The sequence below is a fragment of the Archocentrus centrarchus genome, unplaced genomic scaffold, assembly GCF_007364275.1.
Source record: "Archocentrus centrarchus isolate MPI-CPG fArcCen1 unplaced genomic scaffold, fArcCen1 scaffold_38_ctg1, whole genome shotgun sequence".
NCBI lineage: Eukaryota > Metazoa > Chordata > Actinopteri > Cichliformes > Cichlidae > Archocentrus > Archocentrus centrarchus.
The window spans coordinates 216,246-231,242 of record NW_022060265.1 but is presented as its reverse complement, the minus strand read 5'-3'; the positions used below and the strand labels follow the sequence as shown (position 1 = coordinate 231,242).

At 41.2% G+C, this 14,997-nt stretch overlaps 1 protein-coding gene across 1 annotated transcript in view; it reads right to left on the bottom strand.

Moving 5' to 3' along the window:
* The window catches only part of vegfc (vascular endothelial growth factor c), a 116,138-nt gene extending 107,121 nt beyond the window's left edge, over positions 1-9,017 (bottom strand). The window contains exon 1 of the mRNA XM_030724644.1: positions 8,670-9,017. Coding sequence (XP_030580504.1) covers positions 8,670-8,786 — 117 coding nt within the window. The 5' untranslated portion in view covers positions 8,787-9,017. The remainder of the gene's footprint in view (positions 1-8,669) is intronic.
* Positions 9,018-14,997: the final 5,980 nt, after the last annotated feature.

The following is a 14,997-nucleotide window of genomic DNA, read 5'->3' as shown; positions in this document are numbered from 1 at the left end:
TCTCCAAACATTGAATCAGTGAGATAACATGGGTGCTGTCGTCCATGCTCACAATTTTCCAATGTTTAAAAAGCTCAAGTTAAATAAATTTCATTTTATGGTCATTTTCATTTTTTTGTAAAAGCTTCATCTCTTATAATGAGACAATACGCAGTTAGTTGGATGATCGTAAGAGAACTGAGTGATCGGGCTGATAGAGAGTGGAAGGTTGTGTTATATATTCATGTATCTGGATCATATCCTGATCAAATATTTCACGTCCACGGACAGATGCTTCTTACTGCAACAAATGAGGATGATGTCTTTGCTCAGCTGAGTTCTGGCCAAAAATATCAAAGTGTTAAATGGAGTTTTCCAACCCGAGTACTGAAAATATGACTGAGGTTTTGAGGGAGATATGATTATTTAAATGTTGTCCTGTATGGAGTGTAGGGTTTAATTGTCTGTTTTTAACAGCTTTATTTGACCCTTTTTCACCTTACAAACCGTTTACCTCGCCTTGTTTGGTATCATTGTTTCCAGCACAACCTCACGTGTGACTGAACAGTTAGTTTGTTCATTTTGAGTTACTGTTTTAACACATAGGACCTTAAATCACATAAAAACATAAAATCAGAGTAGAAACGTTTTTAAAAAATGGCGTACAAATTTAGCAAACCACAAAATTAAGTACAACTTGTATACAACAACCAAGAGAACTCCAAACAGATTTGTTGGAGCTCTCAATTCACAGCTTGGATGCGACTCACCAGACAGCAACAGTGAGGATAATGTGAGAACAATGAAGAGGACAACTAATTGCTAACTAATGAGATAAGATTGATTTATAGTGCGTAGCAGATTTAATTCATAATTTTCGTCTAGTGTCCCATAGCAGGTGCTGATTGCATGCCACTCTTGCCTGATGGACAAAGTCATTGTTGCACATTCCTGCTAGTTCTACTTCCTGAGCATCTCTTCACAGCAGCTGGGAACATTATCTCAAAGAAGAAGCCGGCCTCACTGCAGTGCAATAATGAATTACTATATTTGAACAACAAGGTAAACACGCACTGGAGCCTGGTAAAGGGTGTGCGTCCACAGGAAGCAGTGAGGGAAGTGACTAGCCAGAAAAAATAAAAAACTGGCAGATCAGTTGACTACCAAAATAATCTTTAACTGCAGCCCTACTTGATATAAAAGCAACAGACTGCCTTCCTCTGGCCAGAAGATGCCTCAGCCACATGGTGGGAGTGCAGCACAGACATGAGCAAAAGGCATGTTAAGTTCTTCAGGGTTAATATGGCTTCAGCTGAAAGCTCAACTCATTTCAGATACCTGACATTTAGCACACCGTAAATGAATGCCCACAATGTTGCCAGTAACAACAAATTTGGCCTTTAATGTGTTTGTCAAAGGTTTCTGGCACACATAATATTTCCATTTATGGGAAAAAAAAAGCCCTTTCTTCTGTTCCTCCAGGAGGGGGTTTCTGCAAAGTGTTATTATTACCCTGCAACAACATTATATTTCGAAATAGTGTTTGGTGCAGGATCAGTAGGTTGATAGGGCTTACCTTCAAAAAATATCCAAAGCAATGAAGCAATAACAGCAAAAAACCTTGTGGGCCAAAAGGAAAACTATGTGTATAAAGCCAATGAAAACATGGAGGAGAGGTAAAAACAAAGAGGAACCACTTGGAAAGTTGTGAAGATAAATGAGAACAAGGTTCACTGGAGAGGCTGACGGGGAATTCTTCCTTCAACAACAAGCCAAATGTAGTAAGTGAAATGAGTCTGGGAAAGATCACATACAGGCTTAGAGTGCGACATTCAGTTTTTTCATTCCCTCCAAGTTAAACAGGTTTATCTTCAAGGAACGTCAACTGGTGGCCTGTGGGCCACATCTGGCCCGCCAAAGCTTTTCATCCGGCCCCTCGAATAGTACTGCCACAGGTACTATCTGCCAATCAATCATGTGTCATAATAATCCATTAAATAACCATTTTTGACTAGTCTGAATTATCAAAAGCCTTCAACCGCGATATCCTATTGGCCGTAAATGCCTCCATGTTGTTAGAACCAATCGGAATGCAAGATCAGACCATGTGACTTAAATCGTTTTCTGTCTGTACTGTGCAAGCTAATGCTAATGAGCCCCCACCCCAAACAAACGTGCGCCAGGCTGAAAATTTTTTTCAGGCTAGTACCCTGAGAGGAGTGCAGCTGGAGTCTGAATGACAGCAGCTAAATGGTTTGCGGACTGCCATCAGAGCGCCCTAATCAGCTCAAGGAAACAGATGACAGCATGAGTCCGGGGTAGCTGCTCAGCAGCAACTGAACTTTGAAATGTTCTTCAAAAAGATTATTTGTTGCAAATTAGACTTGGGAAGCCTTTAATTTACCTTGGCAGCATCGCCCAGTTAAAGTCTATGTGATGCAACATTATGGATCAAGTTGTTCGCAAATTGTGGTACATGTACCACTGGTGGCTCCCTCTAGTGGAATGTCTAGGATTGTGTGATATTGACAAAAAATGATATCAATATTTTCTGTAATTTTGTTGATAATGTGACAGGGGACTAAAGTTTGCTGAGTGTGTGTTTTACCAGACACCTGAGCTGATGTAGGTTTGTCTTGGACAGCGGGCTCCAGAAATTTTCATATTCTTTATACTCTGTACGGCCGTTTGTTCATAGATGATGGAACAGGTTAGCTGTCGAGCTATCCACTTTCTTAAAAGTCTGCAAACTGCCATCTTTTCATCAATGTCAGTCTTTTCAAATCCAAACCACCTCCTCACCTAGGAATTAAATCTAAGGCGGTAGACTGCGAGGCTGGCGATGTCTGAATTTCCAGCTTTAGGTGTGTTGTTTAGGCAGCTATGCTAACACAGCTTTCGTTTTTTTTCTTTAGATTGGGGTTATGTTCCAGAGACCCCAGTGATAGGTGAAAATCCGCAAAGCAGCAGCATTATATTTATTATATATGTATTTTATTATTTATATATTTTAAGGCTTTATAAACCATTCCAATACTCCCATAAACCTTTCCCACTCTAACTACATATGTAGCTGTGCAGTATGGATGACGATGAAGGTGGACGCCCTCGGCCGTTACTTCTATTTCCACTAAAGAAGTAGGCGTAACTTTGTCAGAGTGATGAACATAGTTATGGGGTGTTACAGAAATACCTATATACCGCAGAATCCCGCAATATAGTGAAATTAGTGAATTAGTAATATTTTTTTAAAAATGTGTGATACAGTGAAGCCGCAATGAGTGAACCGCGATATAGTGATGGACGACTTTGTGTATATATTAGGGATGTTCCTGGTGACCAATTTCATAGTTGACTAAACAAGGAAAAAAATTAGACTAACGACTAGTCTAAAACTAAAAACACTCATATCAAATTAAATTTTATGCCCATTTAAAGGACAATGTCAAAAGCTGTCTAAACAGACATCTGAAACCATTAATCACGTTCTTCTATAATGAATCACTTTAAATGCTACTGAACTGTGTGGAACATCGCGCATTATGAACACTGCACGTTACACTCCAACTGAAGAATAAAACCATAAACTCAATTGATATAAATATATGAAAACACATTACTGCAAACGATGTTCACGCATCACTGAATCTGAGAAAATAACATCCAAAAAATGAATAAATTGCAACTTAAAAGTGTGGCGCATTGTTCCGCGCATTATCAACAATGCTCATAGCTCTACAATTCATGACACACATCAAAACAATAGGAACACACAGCCATCCATTTTCTTCCTCCTGTCCGGGCGGCATCAGTGGAGCCCAGACCTCCCTCTCCCCCAGCCTCCTCCTCCAGGTTACCCCTGATTCAGACTTCAGCTGCTATGATGTAACCTACGTAAGTGGCTGATGTTGCCGGTGTTTATACCTGTGCAGGTGCATTAGTGTGTTAATTAGCTTTCAGTCGTGTCCCGGTGTTTTACCTGTGGTGCAGCTGTTTTTCGGGTGGGAACATTTTTGTCCCCCTAGTTTTTCCACTTCTTTCTTCCCTCACATCCATCCTGGTAGTTTCAGCGATCGCCCTACAGGAATTTGCTGGTGTTTGTGAGTCCTTATATTGATGCTATGATTATTATTCTCTCATTGATAAATTCAAAACTTCCAGGGAAAAGTAGTCGGACGTGCACAGAAGGAATCAGCGGTGCTGACCGGGCCAATCAGAATCGTTACATGCTGCGTCGACCTGACATGTAGTTACATTTCTCTGGAGCTGCAGGTCAGATTAAAAAAAAAAAAACTAAACAAATGTCATGTTGCATCATACAGCAGGTTACTGCGTCACATTCAGAGGGGTTTCTGGTTACAGTGGGAGCTCTGCAAAGACCTGATTCAGAAGCATTCCAGCATAAGAGTATACTTGTAGAGCACAATGTATGGAACATTATTTTAATAATAATACTTTTTGGGGGGGGGGGGCAGCAAGGTGACGTGGTGGTTAGCACTGCTGCCTCACAGCTAAAAGGTCGGGGTTTGATTCCACCTCGGCCAGGCCTCTCTGTGTGGAGTCTGCATGTTCTCCCCGTGTCTGTGTGGGTTTCCTCCCACAGTCCACAAACGTGCAGTTACTGGGGTTAGGTTAACTGGAAACTCTAAATTGCCCATAGGTGTGAATGGTTGTCTGTCTCTCTGTGTTAACCCTCTGACAGGCTGGCGACCTGTACAGGTGTACCCTGCCTCTCGCCCTATGTCAGCTGCGATAGGCTCCAGCCTGCAGCCCCCCCAGCCCTGAACAGGATAAGCGGAAGAGAATGGATGGATGGATGGATGGATTTTTTTGTTGATTACACTGTTTTTGTGATTGTTTGGAGCCAAAAATCGAAATCCAAATTCGATTACCGTATTTTACGGACCATAAGGTGAACCGGGTTATGAGGCGCATGATAAAACATATGCAGAGCAAAACAAAGCGTCAGGTAAGTCGAACTTTATTCAACTCATTCACAATAACTCAGAATATTGTTCAGTTGTAACAAATGCAGAAAAATACCCTCACATTTTAAATCATTCATCTTCCACAAATCCATCAAATTCCTCATCTTCAGTGTCTGAGTTGAACAGTTGGGCGGTTTTAGCATCGAGCATGCCGGGTTCCCTCTGTCATTATCCCAGTCAGTCTGGTTGTTGCTGTTTTGTTTTGGTTGCAGCACACAGCAACCATTTAACTGTTAATAAAAGGGCAACTTTTGCTGGCAATCTCTCACCATCTTCTTCAACGTTTTAACAGACGCTACAATATATTCTTTATTAATGAGGGTAAGAACAAGTCATTTCTTTATTTTATATATAAGCCCTTCATAAATCCGGTGCACCTGTATATTTACTGATATAAGCAAAGAAAAAAAAAGGAAATCCCTTTTTGACACAACACCTGAAACCTGAAAACTCTGCTGTCACCGTGTTTTGTGTACATACAGCGCTCGTACTGCGTCCCTTCATACGCTGTGGCATCGTCCGGACGTCTCTTTGGCACCGAGGGGGACAGCACACACACCCCCGGACCTCGATTCGTCCTTTAGCAACTACTAAAACATTTTGACAGATTTTTGAGTGCAGTGTACCAAATAAAATTGGTTCAAGGTCAGTAAGCACAACAAATGGTAAATGGTAAATGGACTAGCTCTTATATAGCGCTTTTCTACTCAGTCAGAGCACTCAAAGCGCTATTACAACATGTTTACATTCACCCATGCACTCCCATTCATACAAGCACTTCCATGTTTTTGCTAAGCTAAGTGCTTTTAATTAACTATCATTCATACACATTCATACTCCGACGGGACGGTCGGAGAGCAACTTGGGGTTAAGTATCTTGCCCAAGGATACATTGGCATGTAGCCTGGAGTAGCCAGGAATCGAACCGCTGACCTTCTGATCAGTAGGTGACCTGCTCTACCTACTGAGCTACAGCCACCCCAACAAGAATTTATACATAAGGCGCACCGGATTATAAGGCGCACTGCTGATTTTTGAGAAAATTTAAGGATTTTAAGTGCGCCTTATAGTCTGAAAAATACGGTCATTTCACAGCCCTATTATCTACTAATCTGAAGGTCGGTGGTTTGATTCCTGGCTGCTCCAGTCTGAATGCCAATGTGTCCTCGGGCAACATACTGAACCCAGAATTGCTCGCTGATGCAACTGTTGGAGTTGAATGTGTGTGAATGTTAGATAGAAAGCACTCTGAAACAGTGTTTGTATGGATGTGTGCGTGCATGCAAACGTGAAGCAGTCCTTAATCATTTATGTGGTTCTGCTGTGGTGCCGCTGCCCTTTGGCAGGTTTTTACCCTGATAAATAAAGAATATCTCAAAGTCACTTTGCCAAAAGTGACTTTTGGCAGTTTTTTGGCAGAGCACCAGTCATAAGGGTGGTGCTCAAACAGCCAAATATTTTCTGAGCTGGTACTCATTGTGGAAAGTTGCTGTAAATCAAATCCTGTTAAGTTTGGTGTTCAGCAGCAGACAAAGGAAAGCCTGGAGAGCAGCTGAGAGCAGAGTAACTGCCTGCAGAGGACAGGAGCTCAAACTCATCATCCCAATTAAGACTCCACTGAGATCAAATGGCTTCATGCTCCTGCTCAGCACTTGTCTCTCCCCCTCACCCTCTTCTGCCTCTGTGAAAGCCACACACACACACACACCCTTGACCCCTGTGACACCTGCCTCCATTGGCTCTTTTCTCTGGCTAATTTGAAAATACCTCTTCCTAATTCCCCCTGCTACCCACCCCCGCTGCTTTGAAACATTCCTTTCCTCTTTCCTGCAGTTCCCTGTTCATTCAGTTCAGTCTGTGCTGGCAGGACATTAAAGACAAGCAGTTTTTATGCAGCGTATTAGACCAACTGTTACTGTTGCACTTGACAGACACATAATAGCAACTGAAGCAAAGCAGCTCAGATCCACGGTGTGATGATGGTTCACGAAGTAACAGAAGAAATGAGCTGCTCGTTCTGACACCTTTTCTTTGTCTGAGTCCGAACACACTGGGACACTAAAGCCCGAGCACAGATACTCTGTCAGGATTTTCTGAAATTAACAGATACTTGGAAGGATGTGTGTGGGTGAGAAGATCCTGGTTTTTATCTCCCCATGGTTTTTATTAGCGCTAATGCTCTGACTCCAGGTCAGTCATGCAGCACTTCATTACATTTGTTTACATCTTCAAAACATTTTAAAATGATGAAACTGTTTTATGATAACCAACGTTACTAAGAAGTAAAAGTAAGAGCGTGAGTACACAGAACAGACATCCCACTGAAGTACAGAAAGAACTGTAATATTCCTCTCCAGGACGTTACACTTACTGTAAATAACTATAAACAAAGTCCCTGCAATCCACAAACACCTCCACCTGACGGAAAGATGGAATTTTAGGCTCAACCGTCACCCCCCCACACACTCAACAACAGCAGCAGCTACCATCGGCTCACCGCAGCGGGACACTGCAGGTTTGGGATTTTGCCTTTTTTTATGCCGGATGTCCTTCCTTACGCCCCAATGGGGATTTATGTCTGTGGCTGGAATTGAACCAGCAACCTGACAGTAAATGGTGGCTATGCAGTGTTGATTCCACACTGATTAGTCCAGATTTGCAAAATAAAACAAAACACAAAAATCATAAAAAATAATAACATGTAACTGAAAGAAAATGATTCTATAAAGAAACAAAGCAGGCAGAGGTATGAACGATTATGCATGGTGATGATGATGAGCGCTCACTTCATTTTCAGAGCCAATCAGCAATAAAGTTCATTACTGACTCCTGCAGCGAAGCTCCGCCTTCATTTCACTACCAGTATTAAACTACTCAAAAAACTAGTAAAACTACTACTTCTACTAATAAACTGCTACTACTACTTCTACTGCTACTACTAGCTGCAGATTGTAAACTTGCTTTTCTATAATTTGCCCAAAAGTGTGCAGTAGATTTTTACTAAAAAGTGATATTTTCAATGATATCAGGGGCTCTAAAATAATACAAATTCATTTATTTATTTATTTTTTAAATATTGCAAATGATATATTATATTTCTAAATCAGTAACCAACAACATTTCAATGAAATTTCACCCAAGCCTGGTTTGGATTTCTGACACCCTCATCAGGGGCTCCATGTTTTAGTCTGCAGATCTTAAAGAGAACAAGTCGAGCTGATAGAAGAGAGACATCCAGAATCCATCTTTCAACTGGACAACAGTGGGATTATGTCATGATGCTCAGCAGTCCACCTGTCCAGGTGATGCCAACAACCTGAAAAAGGTTATCGGCGCTGAGCCTTCTCTGTCTGGCCTTTCTGTATCTGACCTTTCACATACTGCTGTGTTTGGAGGCAGCTCCTGTCAGATGATGGACTTGTGTTTGCACTGCTGTGTTGTGGACTAACTGCATGTCAGTGAACGGTAAGCAACACGAAACCGAGTGAGCTCTGGTCCGTCCGTGACGCTGACAATAACACAAAGTGTGTGAGCTTTGCAGCTGATCACATGCTAACCCGAACTTCAAAGCATGACCAAAGCAGAGATATCCTGTGCTTCAGTGGGACCCCCCCTCTGAAGCCACAGGTTGGTCTCCATCCATGGAAACTTTACAGCATGTGTGCAGAGACATGCGCGCCCCTCAAACAACTTGGCACTCACCGGCTCATCCAGCTGCTCCTGCTCGTAGTATTCGTAATAGTCGTTGTGGCTCACGTCGCTGGCGGGGCTGCTGTTGAGAAGGTACGCGAGTAAAAGAGAGACTCCCAGGAAGCGCATGTTTATTTGAAAGTCTTCAAGTGTTTAAGAGCCGAGATCCATAAAAATGTGGGATTTAAAAAACCCTCCTCAGTGTGCGCGCTGCCCTCTGCGCTGACACGCTTTCATTTGGTGGCGCTCTCTCTCTCTCTCTCTCTTTGTCTCTAGTCCAGCCTGTGTGTGTCCGTGTGTGTGTGCGTGTGTGTATATGAACCCCCTGTGGAGGGAAGCCCGGTCATATAGGAACTGATAAGTCCGGGTCAGCGGAGACCGTCCCGTCAATTAAGGACGCCGAGGCGCACAATTACAGGAAAATGGTCTGCCTTCAAAATAAAAGCCCACAACGCGGCGCCTCCAAAAGAACAGCTGACCGCAGGAGTCGATCATCGATACTGACCTCTGTCGGCAGGTGAACCAAACTGAGCCAAACACGAAGATTATGATGACTGAGGCAAAAATAACATTTCTGTTAAAAAAGTAAGCTTTTATTTTAGGAGGACGACGATCTATAATAACTCCAGGCAACAAATGTCCACTGTGGTCCTGTCTTTGGCTTTAAACTGTGTGTTTATACTTCTGTACATGGAAACAAACAAAAACATGCTGTGATCCAACAATTTGGACACATTTGTCATTTCCCCATAGTTACCAGCAATTTCAGTTAGGTTTGAACCTTTTTTCACACTGTTCTCATTACCTATAAAAATGGTAAAAATGTCTAAAGAAATAATAACTATAACTAATAACATTGTAGCTATTTTAGGGCAAAAACCATTCTGAAACATAAAAAAGCAAAGTTTGACAGGAATAATATTTTACAGTAAAAAGAATTAAAGATAACAGTGTCTTTGACAAATATAGTGTTACATATTGTAATCTTACCATAATGATTGTAGCATATGTACATTATTACGTGTGCGTCGTTTCTAAGTGGCACTTTGGGGTAACTGGATCTTACTGTCTTATATAATGAACATGAAGCTCACAAAGAAGATGATTTGGATGGGTGAGTGAATACTTTTGGCAATATATTATAGACAGACACGCGCACACACACACACATGCACACGCGCGCACACACACATGCGTGCACAGAGCACTATGTGAAGGAGAAGTGCTCCTGCATCTACGGGAGGTCCTCCATGTGATGCAGTCCTCACACAGCTGGCTGAGGTGCATTTAACTCAGTGAAACATTGTTGGATCAATGAATCTATAATTTCCATCATTTTATTAGCTGCTCTTTATTTTGTAAAATCAGCGTCTGACAGATAAAGTTTGCAGTAGCAGAAAACGTGAGTACTCAAGTATCATATTGGTTCTTCAGAGTGTTACAAACTAAGACTTTGTATTAATGTAATGATTGTGGCTGTGAATGATCTATTAATTGTTTAGCCCTTAAAATGAAGGAAAAGAATGAAACAGCTGCCATGCACACATTACATACACTATTATTTCCATACTAAACCCCATCCCCATAGAGTCGGTGCCTGCTCCCAGACCACCAAAAACCAAAGCTAAAATCAGCAAAAAGCTATTTAAGCATAAAAATTCAAAAACAATAAATAATACAGCTTCATCAACTGCACCAAAGAATAAAACAATTAAATGTGGATTGTTAAACATTAGGTCTCTCTCTTCCAAGTCCCTATTAGTAAATGATTTAATAATTGATCAAAGTATTGATTTATTCTGCCTTACAGAAACCTGGTTACAGCAGGATGAATATGTTAGTTTAAATGAATCAACACCTCCGAGTCACAGTAACTGTCAGAATGCTCGAAGCACAGGTCGAGGAGGAGGATTAGCTGCAATCTTCAATTCCAGCTTATTAATTAATCAAAGACCAGACAAAGTTTTCATTCTTTTGAAAGCCTGACTCTTAGTCTTGTCCATCCTAATTGGGAAAATCAAAAACCTGTTTTATTTGTTATTATCTATCGTCCACCTGGTCCCTACTCAGAGTTTCTGTCTGATTTCTCAGACTTTTTATCTGATTTAGTGCTCAGTTCAGATAAAATAATTATAGTGGGTGATCTCTGGAGCTTGAAAAAGGCGACTGGACTTCTTTTTGTTTCTTGAAGACGTTTCACCTCTCATCCGAAAGGCTTCTTCAGTTCTCAACCAAATGGTGGAGAGACCCAGGTATTTAAACCCCTGTGGGCGTAGTCCCCTGGAGGTGGTTATGACCCTCTATTGATCATGTGCTTGAACACATGTGCCCAGGTGTGAAGGGGGCGTGGGTCATATTTAATCAGTGGTTTCAGTTGAAACCAACTTAGGACTCCGCTCCATTGTTTCCTGTGGCCTATTGAGGTCACTGGAACAAAGGTGTGAATGGGGGTTGAGACGTCTGGGAAGGGAGCTCAGGACAGCACTGTAAGCGGGGGAAAGTTGGTGACGTAATCCACCTCCTCTGTTCAATGATGGTTGTTCACAGTGGACATAGATGGCTTCTTTCACTCCTCTTTCAAACCATCTGTTTTCCCTGTCCAAAATGTGGACATTGGCATCCTCAAAAGAGTGCCCTTTTTCCTTCAGATGCAGATGTACTGCTGAATCTTGTCCTGTCGAAGTGGCTCTTCTATGTTGTGCCATTCGTTTGTGAAGAGGCTGTTTGGTTTCACCAATGTAGAGGTCCGAGCACTCTTCACTGCACTGAACAGCATACACTACATCGCTGATCTTGTGTTTGGCGGGTTTGTCCTTGGGATGAACCAGTTTTTGTCTTAGGGTGTGACTTGGTTTGAAGTATACTGAGATGTCATGCTTGGAGAAAATTCTTCTGAGTTTCTCTGACAAGCCTGACACATATGGGATGACAATGTTGTTCCTCTTGTCCTTCCTATTCTCTGTAGTTTGTGTTTGGCCTTCATTCCTGTGCATCTTAGCTGATTTGATGAAGGCCCAGTTGGGGTAACCGCATGTTTTGAGGGCTTTCTTAATGTGTGTGTGTTCCTTATGCTTCCCTTCTGCCTTAGAGGGAACACTTTCCGCACGGTGTTGTAGGGTCCTGATCACCCCAAGTTTGTGTTCCAGAGGGTGGTGGGAGTCAAAGAGGAGATACTGGTCTGTGTGTGTGGGCTTCCGGTAAACTTCCGGTGGGCTTCCGGTAAACTTCAATGTTGAGGCTTCCGGTAAACTTCAATGTTGAGGCTTCCATCTTCCTCGATAAGCACCGCACAGTCCAGGAAAGGTAACTTGTTATCTCTGGTGTCCTCCCTTGTTATCTCTGGTGTCCTCCCTGGTAAAACGTATGTATTTATCCACTGAGTTAATGTGACGAGTGAAGGCTTCTACTTCTTGGGTTTTGATTATAGTGGGTGATTTTAACATCCATGTAGATGCTGAGAATGACAGCCTCAACACTGCATTTAATCTATTGTTAGATTCAATTGGCTTCTCTCAAAATGTAAAGGAGCCCACCCACCACTTTAATCATACTCTGGATCTTGTCCTAACATATGGCATAGAAACTGAAGACTTAACAGTATTCCCTGAAAGCCCCCTCCTGTCTGATCATTTCTTAGTAACATTTACATTTACTTTAATGGATTACACAGCAGTGGGGAATAAGTTTTATTACAGTAGAAGTCTTTCTGAAAGTGCTGTAACTAAGTTTAAGGATCTAATTCCTTCATTGTTATGCTCTTCAGTGCCAACCAGGGTTATAATAGTTTTGGATTTTACATTATAGTTTAGTTTTAGTTAGTTTTTACTTTTTTTTCTCTAATTCAGTTAGTTTTAATTAGTTTTCAGAGTGGTTTTGCTCATTTTTATTAGTTTTTATTTTTGGTTTCATGCTTAGTTTTAGTTAGTTTCAGTTAGTTTCAGTATTAGTTTTAGTATTTTCATACCTAATCAGGTGCAAGATTCAAGGCGCAAAAGTGACTATTGTGTAATGAAAACTTGACAAAAGATACAGTTTAAAGAAATATAGTCAACAACCAACTGTTCACAAGACATGCTAAATTTGTGTAATATTAAGGACACACATGAGCATAACCAGGGAGAAACAAAGAAAAACATGAACTCCCAAACTCAAATTCTACAATAAACTCCACAATAAACTTCAGCATCAGTGCAGCAGATTAATAACGCCTACATGTGGTGTTAAACAAAAACAAACTCTTTGAAGGAGTCAAAGCTCAAATCCATCTGCATCCTGATGTTCTCACCACCTGAAGCTGCTTCTGTTTTGGAGCTAGCTTGGTTAGATGCTGCTAATTAAACTTGCAGGGTCTTTGTACACAACCTACGGAACTTGCCGACCTCATGTCCACATTTATGCTTGTGTAGCTGGATTGTGAGTGTTAATTACCTTGTGGTCGTGTGCAGGTGTTTGTACTCAAAGAACCTCCATACGGGACTCGGCAGACCGCAGCCATTACTTTGCGGACCAGCGCGGTGAGCACACGCACGCACGCGCATGTGCGTGTGCTCACCAGCGCGGTGAGCACACGCACATGCGCACGCACTCACACAGTTGTCCTGTGGCGCTCCCAGCTTAAACTCAGAGAGCGGAAACAATGATTTCATATCAATCCACAAGGCTTAAAAAAACCCCCCAAAAAACAAGTAAATGAAAGTCAGTTTATCGATAATTTCAGTTAGTTTTAGTTAGTTTTGTAAACTCACAATTCAGTTTTAATTAGTTATCGTTTTTTCCTTTTAATTATAGTTTTTATTTATTTCAGTTAACGACAATGTTTTTTCAATTTCAGTTTTCGTTATTTCGTTCGTTTTCGTTAACTATAATAACCCTGGTGCCAACACAGTGCAGAGCAGCTACCTAAACTCTGCTCCCAGTGAGGTCGATTATCTCGTCAATAGTTTTACATCCTCACTGCGTATAACTTTGGATACTGTGGCTCCTCTGAAAAGGAAAGCTTCAAATCAGAAGTGCCTGACTCCGTGGTATAATTCACAAACACACAGCTTAAAGCAGATAACCCGAAAGCTGGAGAGGGAATGGCGTCTCACTAAATTAGAAGATGCTCATTTAGCCTGGAAAAAGAGTTTGTTGCTCTATAAAAAAGCCCTCCGTAAAGCTAGGACATCTTACTATTCATCATTAATTGAAGAAAATAAGAACAACCCCAGGTTTGTTTTCAGGACTGTAGCCAGGCTGACAAAGAGTCAGAGCTCTGTAGAGCCGAGTATTCCTTTCACGTTAACTAGTAGTGACTTCATGGATTTCTTTACAAATAAAATTTTAGACATTCGAGAAAAAATTATTCATAACCATCTCAAAGATTATTCTTCATGTTCGGCTGCTTTCAGCACTGCTGGTATTTGTTTAGACTCTTTTGCTCCAGTTGATCTTTCAGAGTTAACTTCAATAGTTACTTCCTCCAAACCAGCAACATGTTTGTTAGATCCCATTCCTACTAGACTGTTCAAAGAAGTCTTTCCAATTATTGATGCTTCAATCTTAAAAATGATCAATCAGTCTTTATTAGGTTGGCTAGTGTACCACAGACCTTCAAGGTGGCTGTAATTAAACCTCTGCTTAAAAAGCCATCACTTGACCCAGCTGTCTTAGCTAATTATAGGCCAATCTCCAACCTTCCTTTTCTCTCAAAGACTCTTGAAAGAGTAGTTGTAAAACAGCTAACTGATCATCTGCAGAGGAACGGTTTATTTGAAGAGTTTCAGTCAGGTTTCAGAATTCATCACAGTACAGAAACAGCATTAGTGAAGGTTACAAATGATCTTCTTAGAGCCTCTGACAGTGGACTCATCTCTGTTCTTGTCCTGTTGGACCTCAGTGCAGCTTTTGATACTGTTGACCATAACATTTTATTACAGAGATTAGAGCTTGCTATAGGTATTAAAGGTACTGCACTGCAGTGGTTTGAGTCATATTTATCTAATAGACTCCAATTTGTTCATGTAAATGGGGAGTCTTCTTCACACACTAAGGTTAATTATGGAGTTCCACAGGGTTCTGTGCTAGGACCAATTTTATTTACATTATACATGCTTCCCTTAGGCAGTATTATTAGAAAGCACTGCATCAATTTTCATTGTTATGCAGATGATACTCAGCTTTACCTATCAATGAAGCCAGATGACACACATCAATGAGTTAAACTGCAGGAATGTCTTAAAGACATAAAGGCCTGGATGACCTCTAATTTCCTGCTTCTAAATTCAGATAAAACTGAAATTCTTGTACTCGGCCCCACAAATCTTAGAAACATGGTGTCTAACCAGATACTTACTCTGGA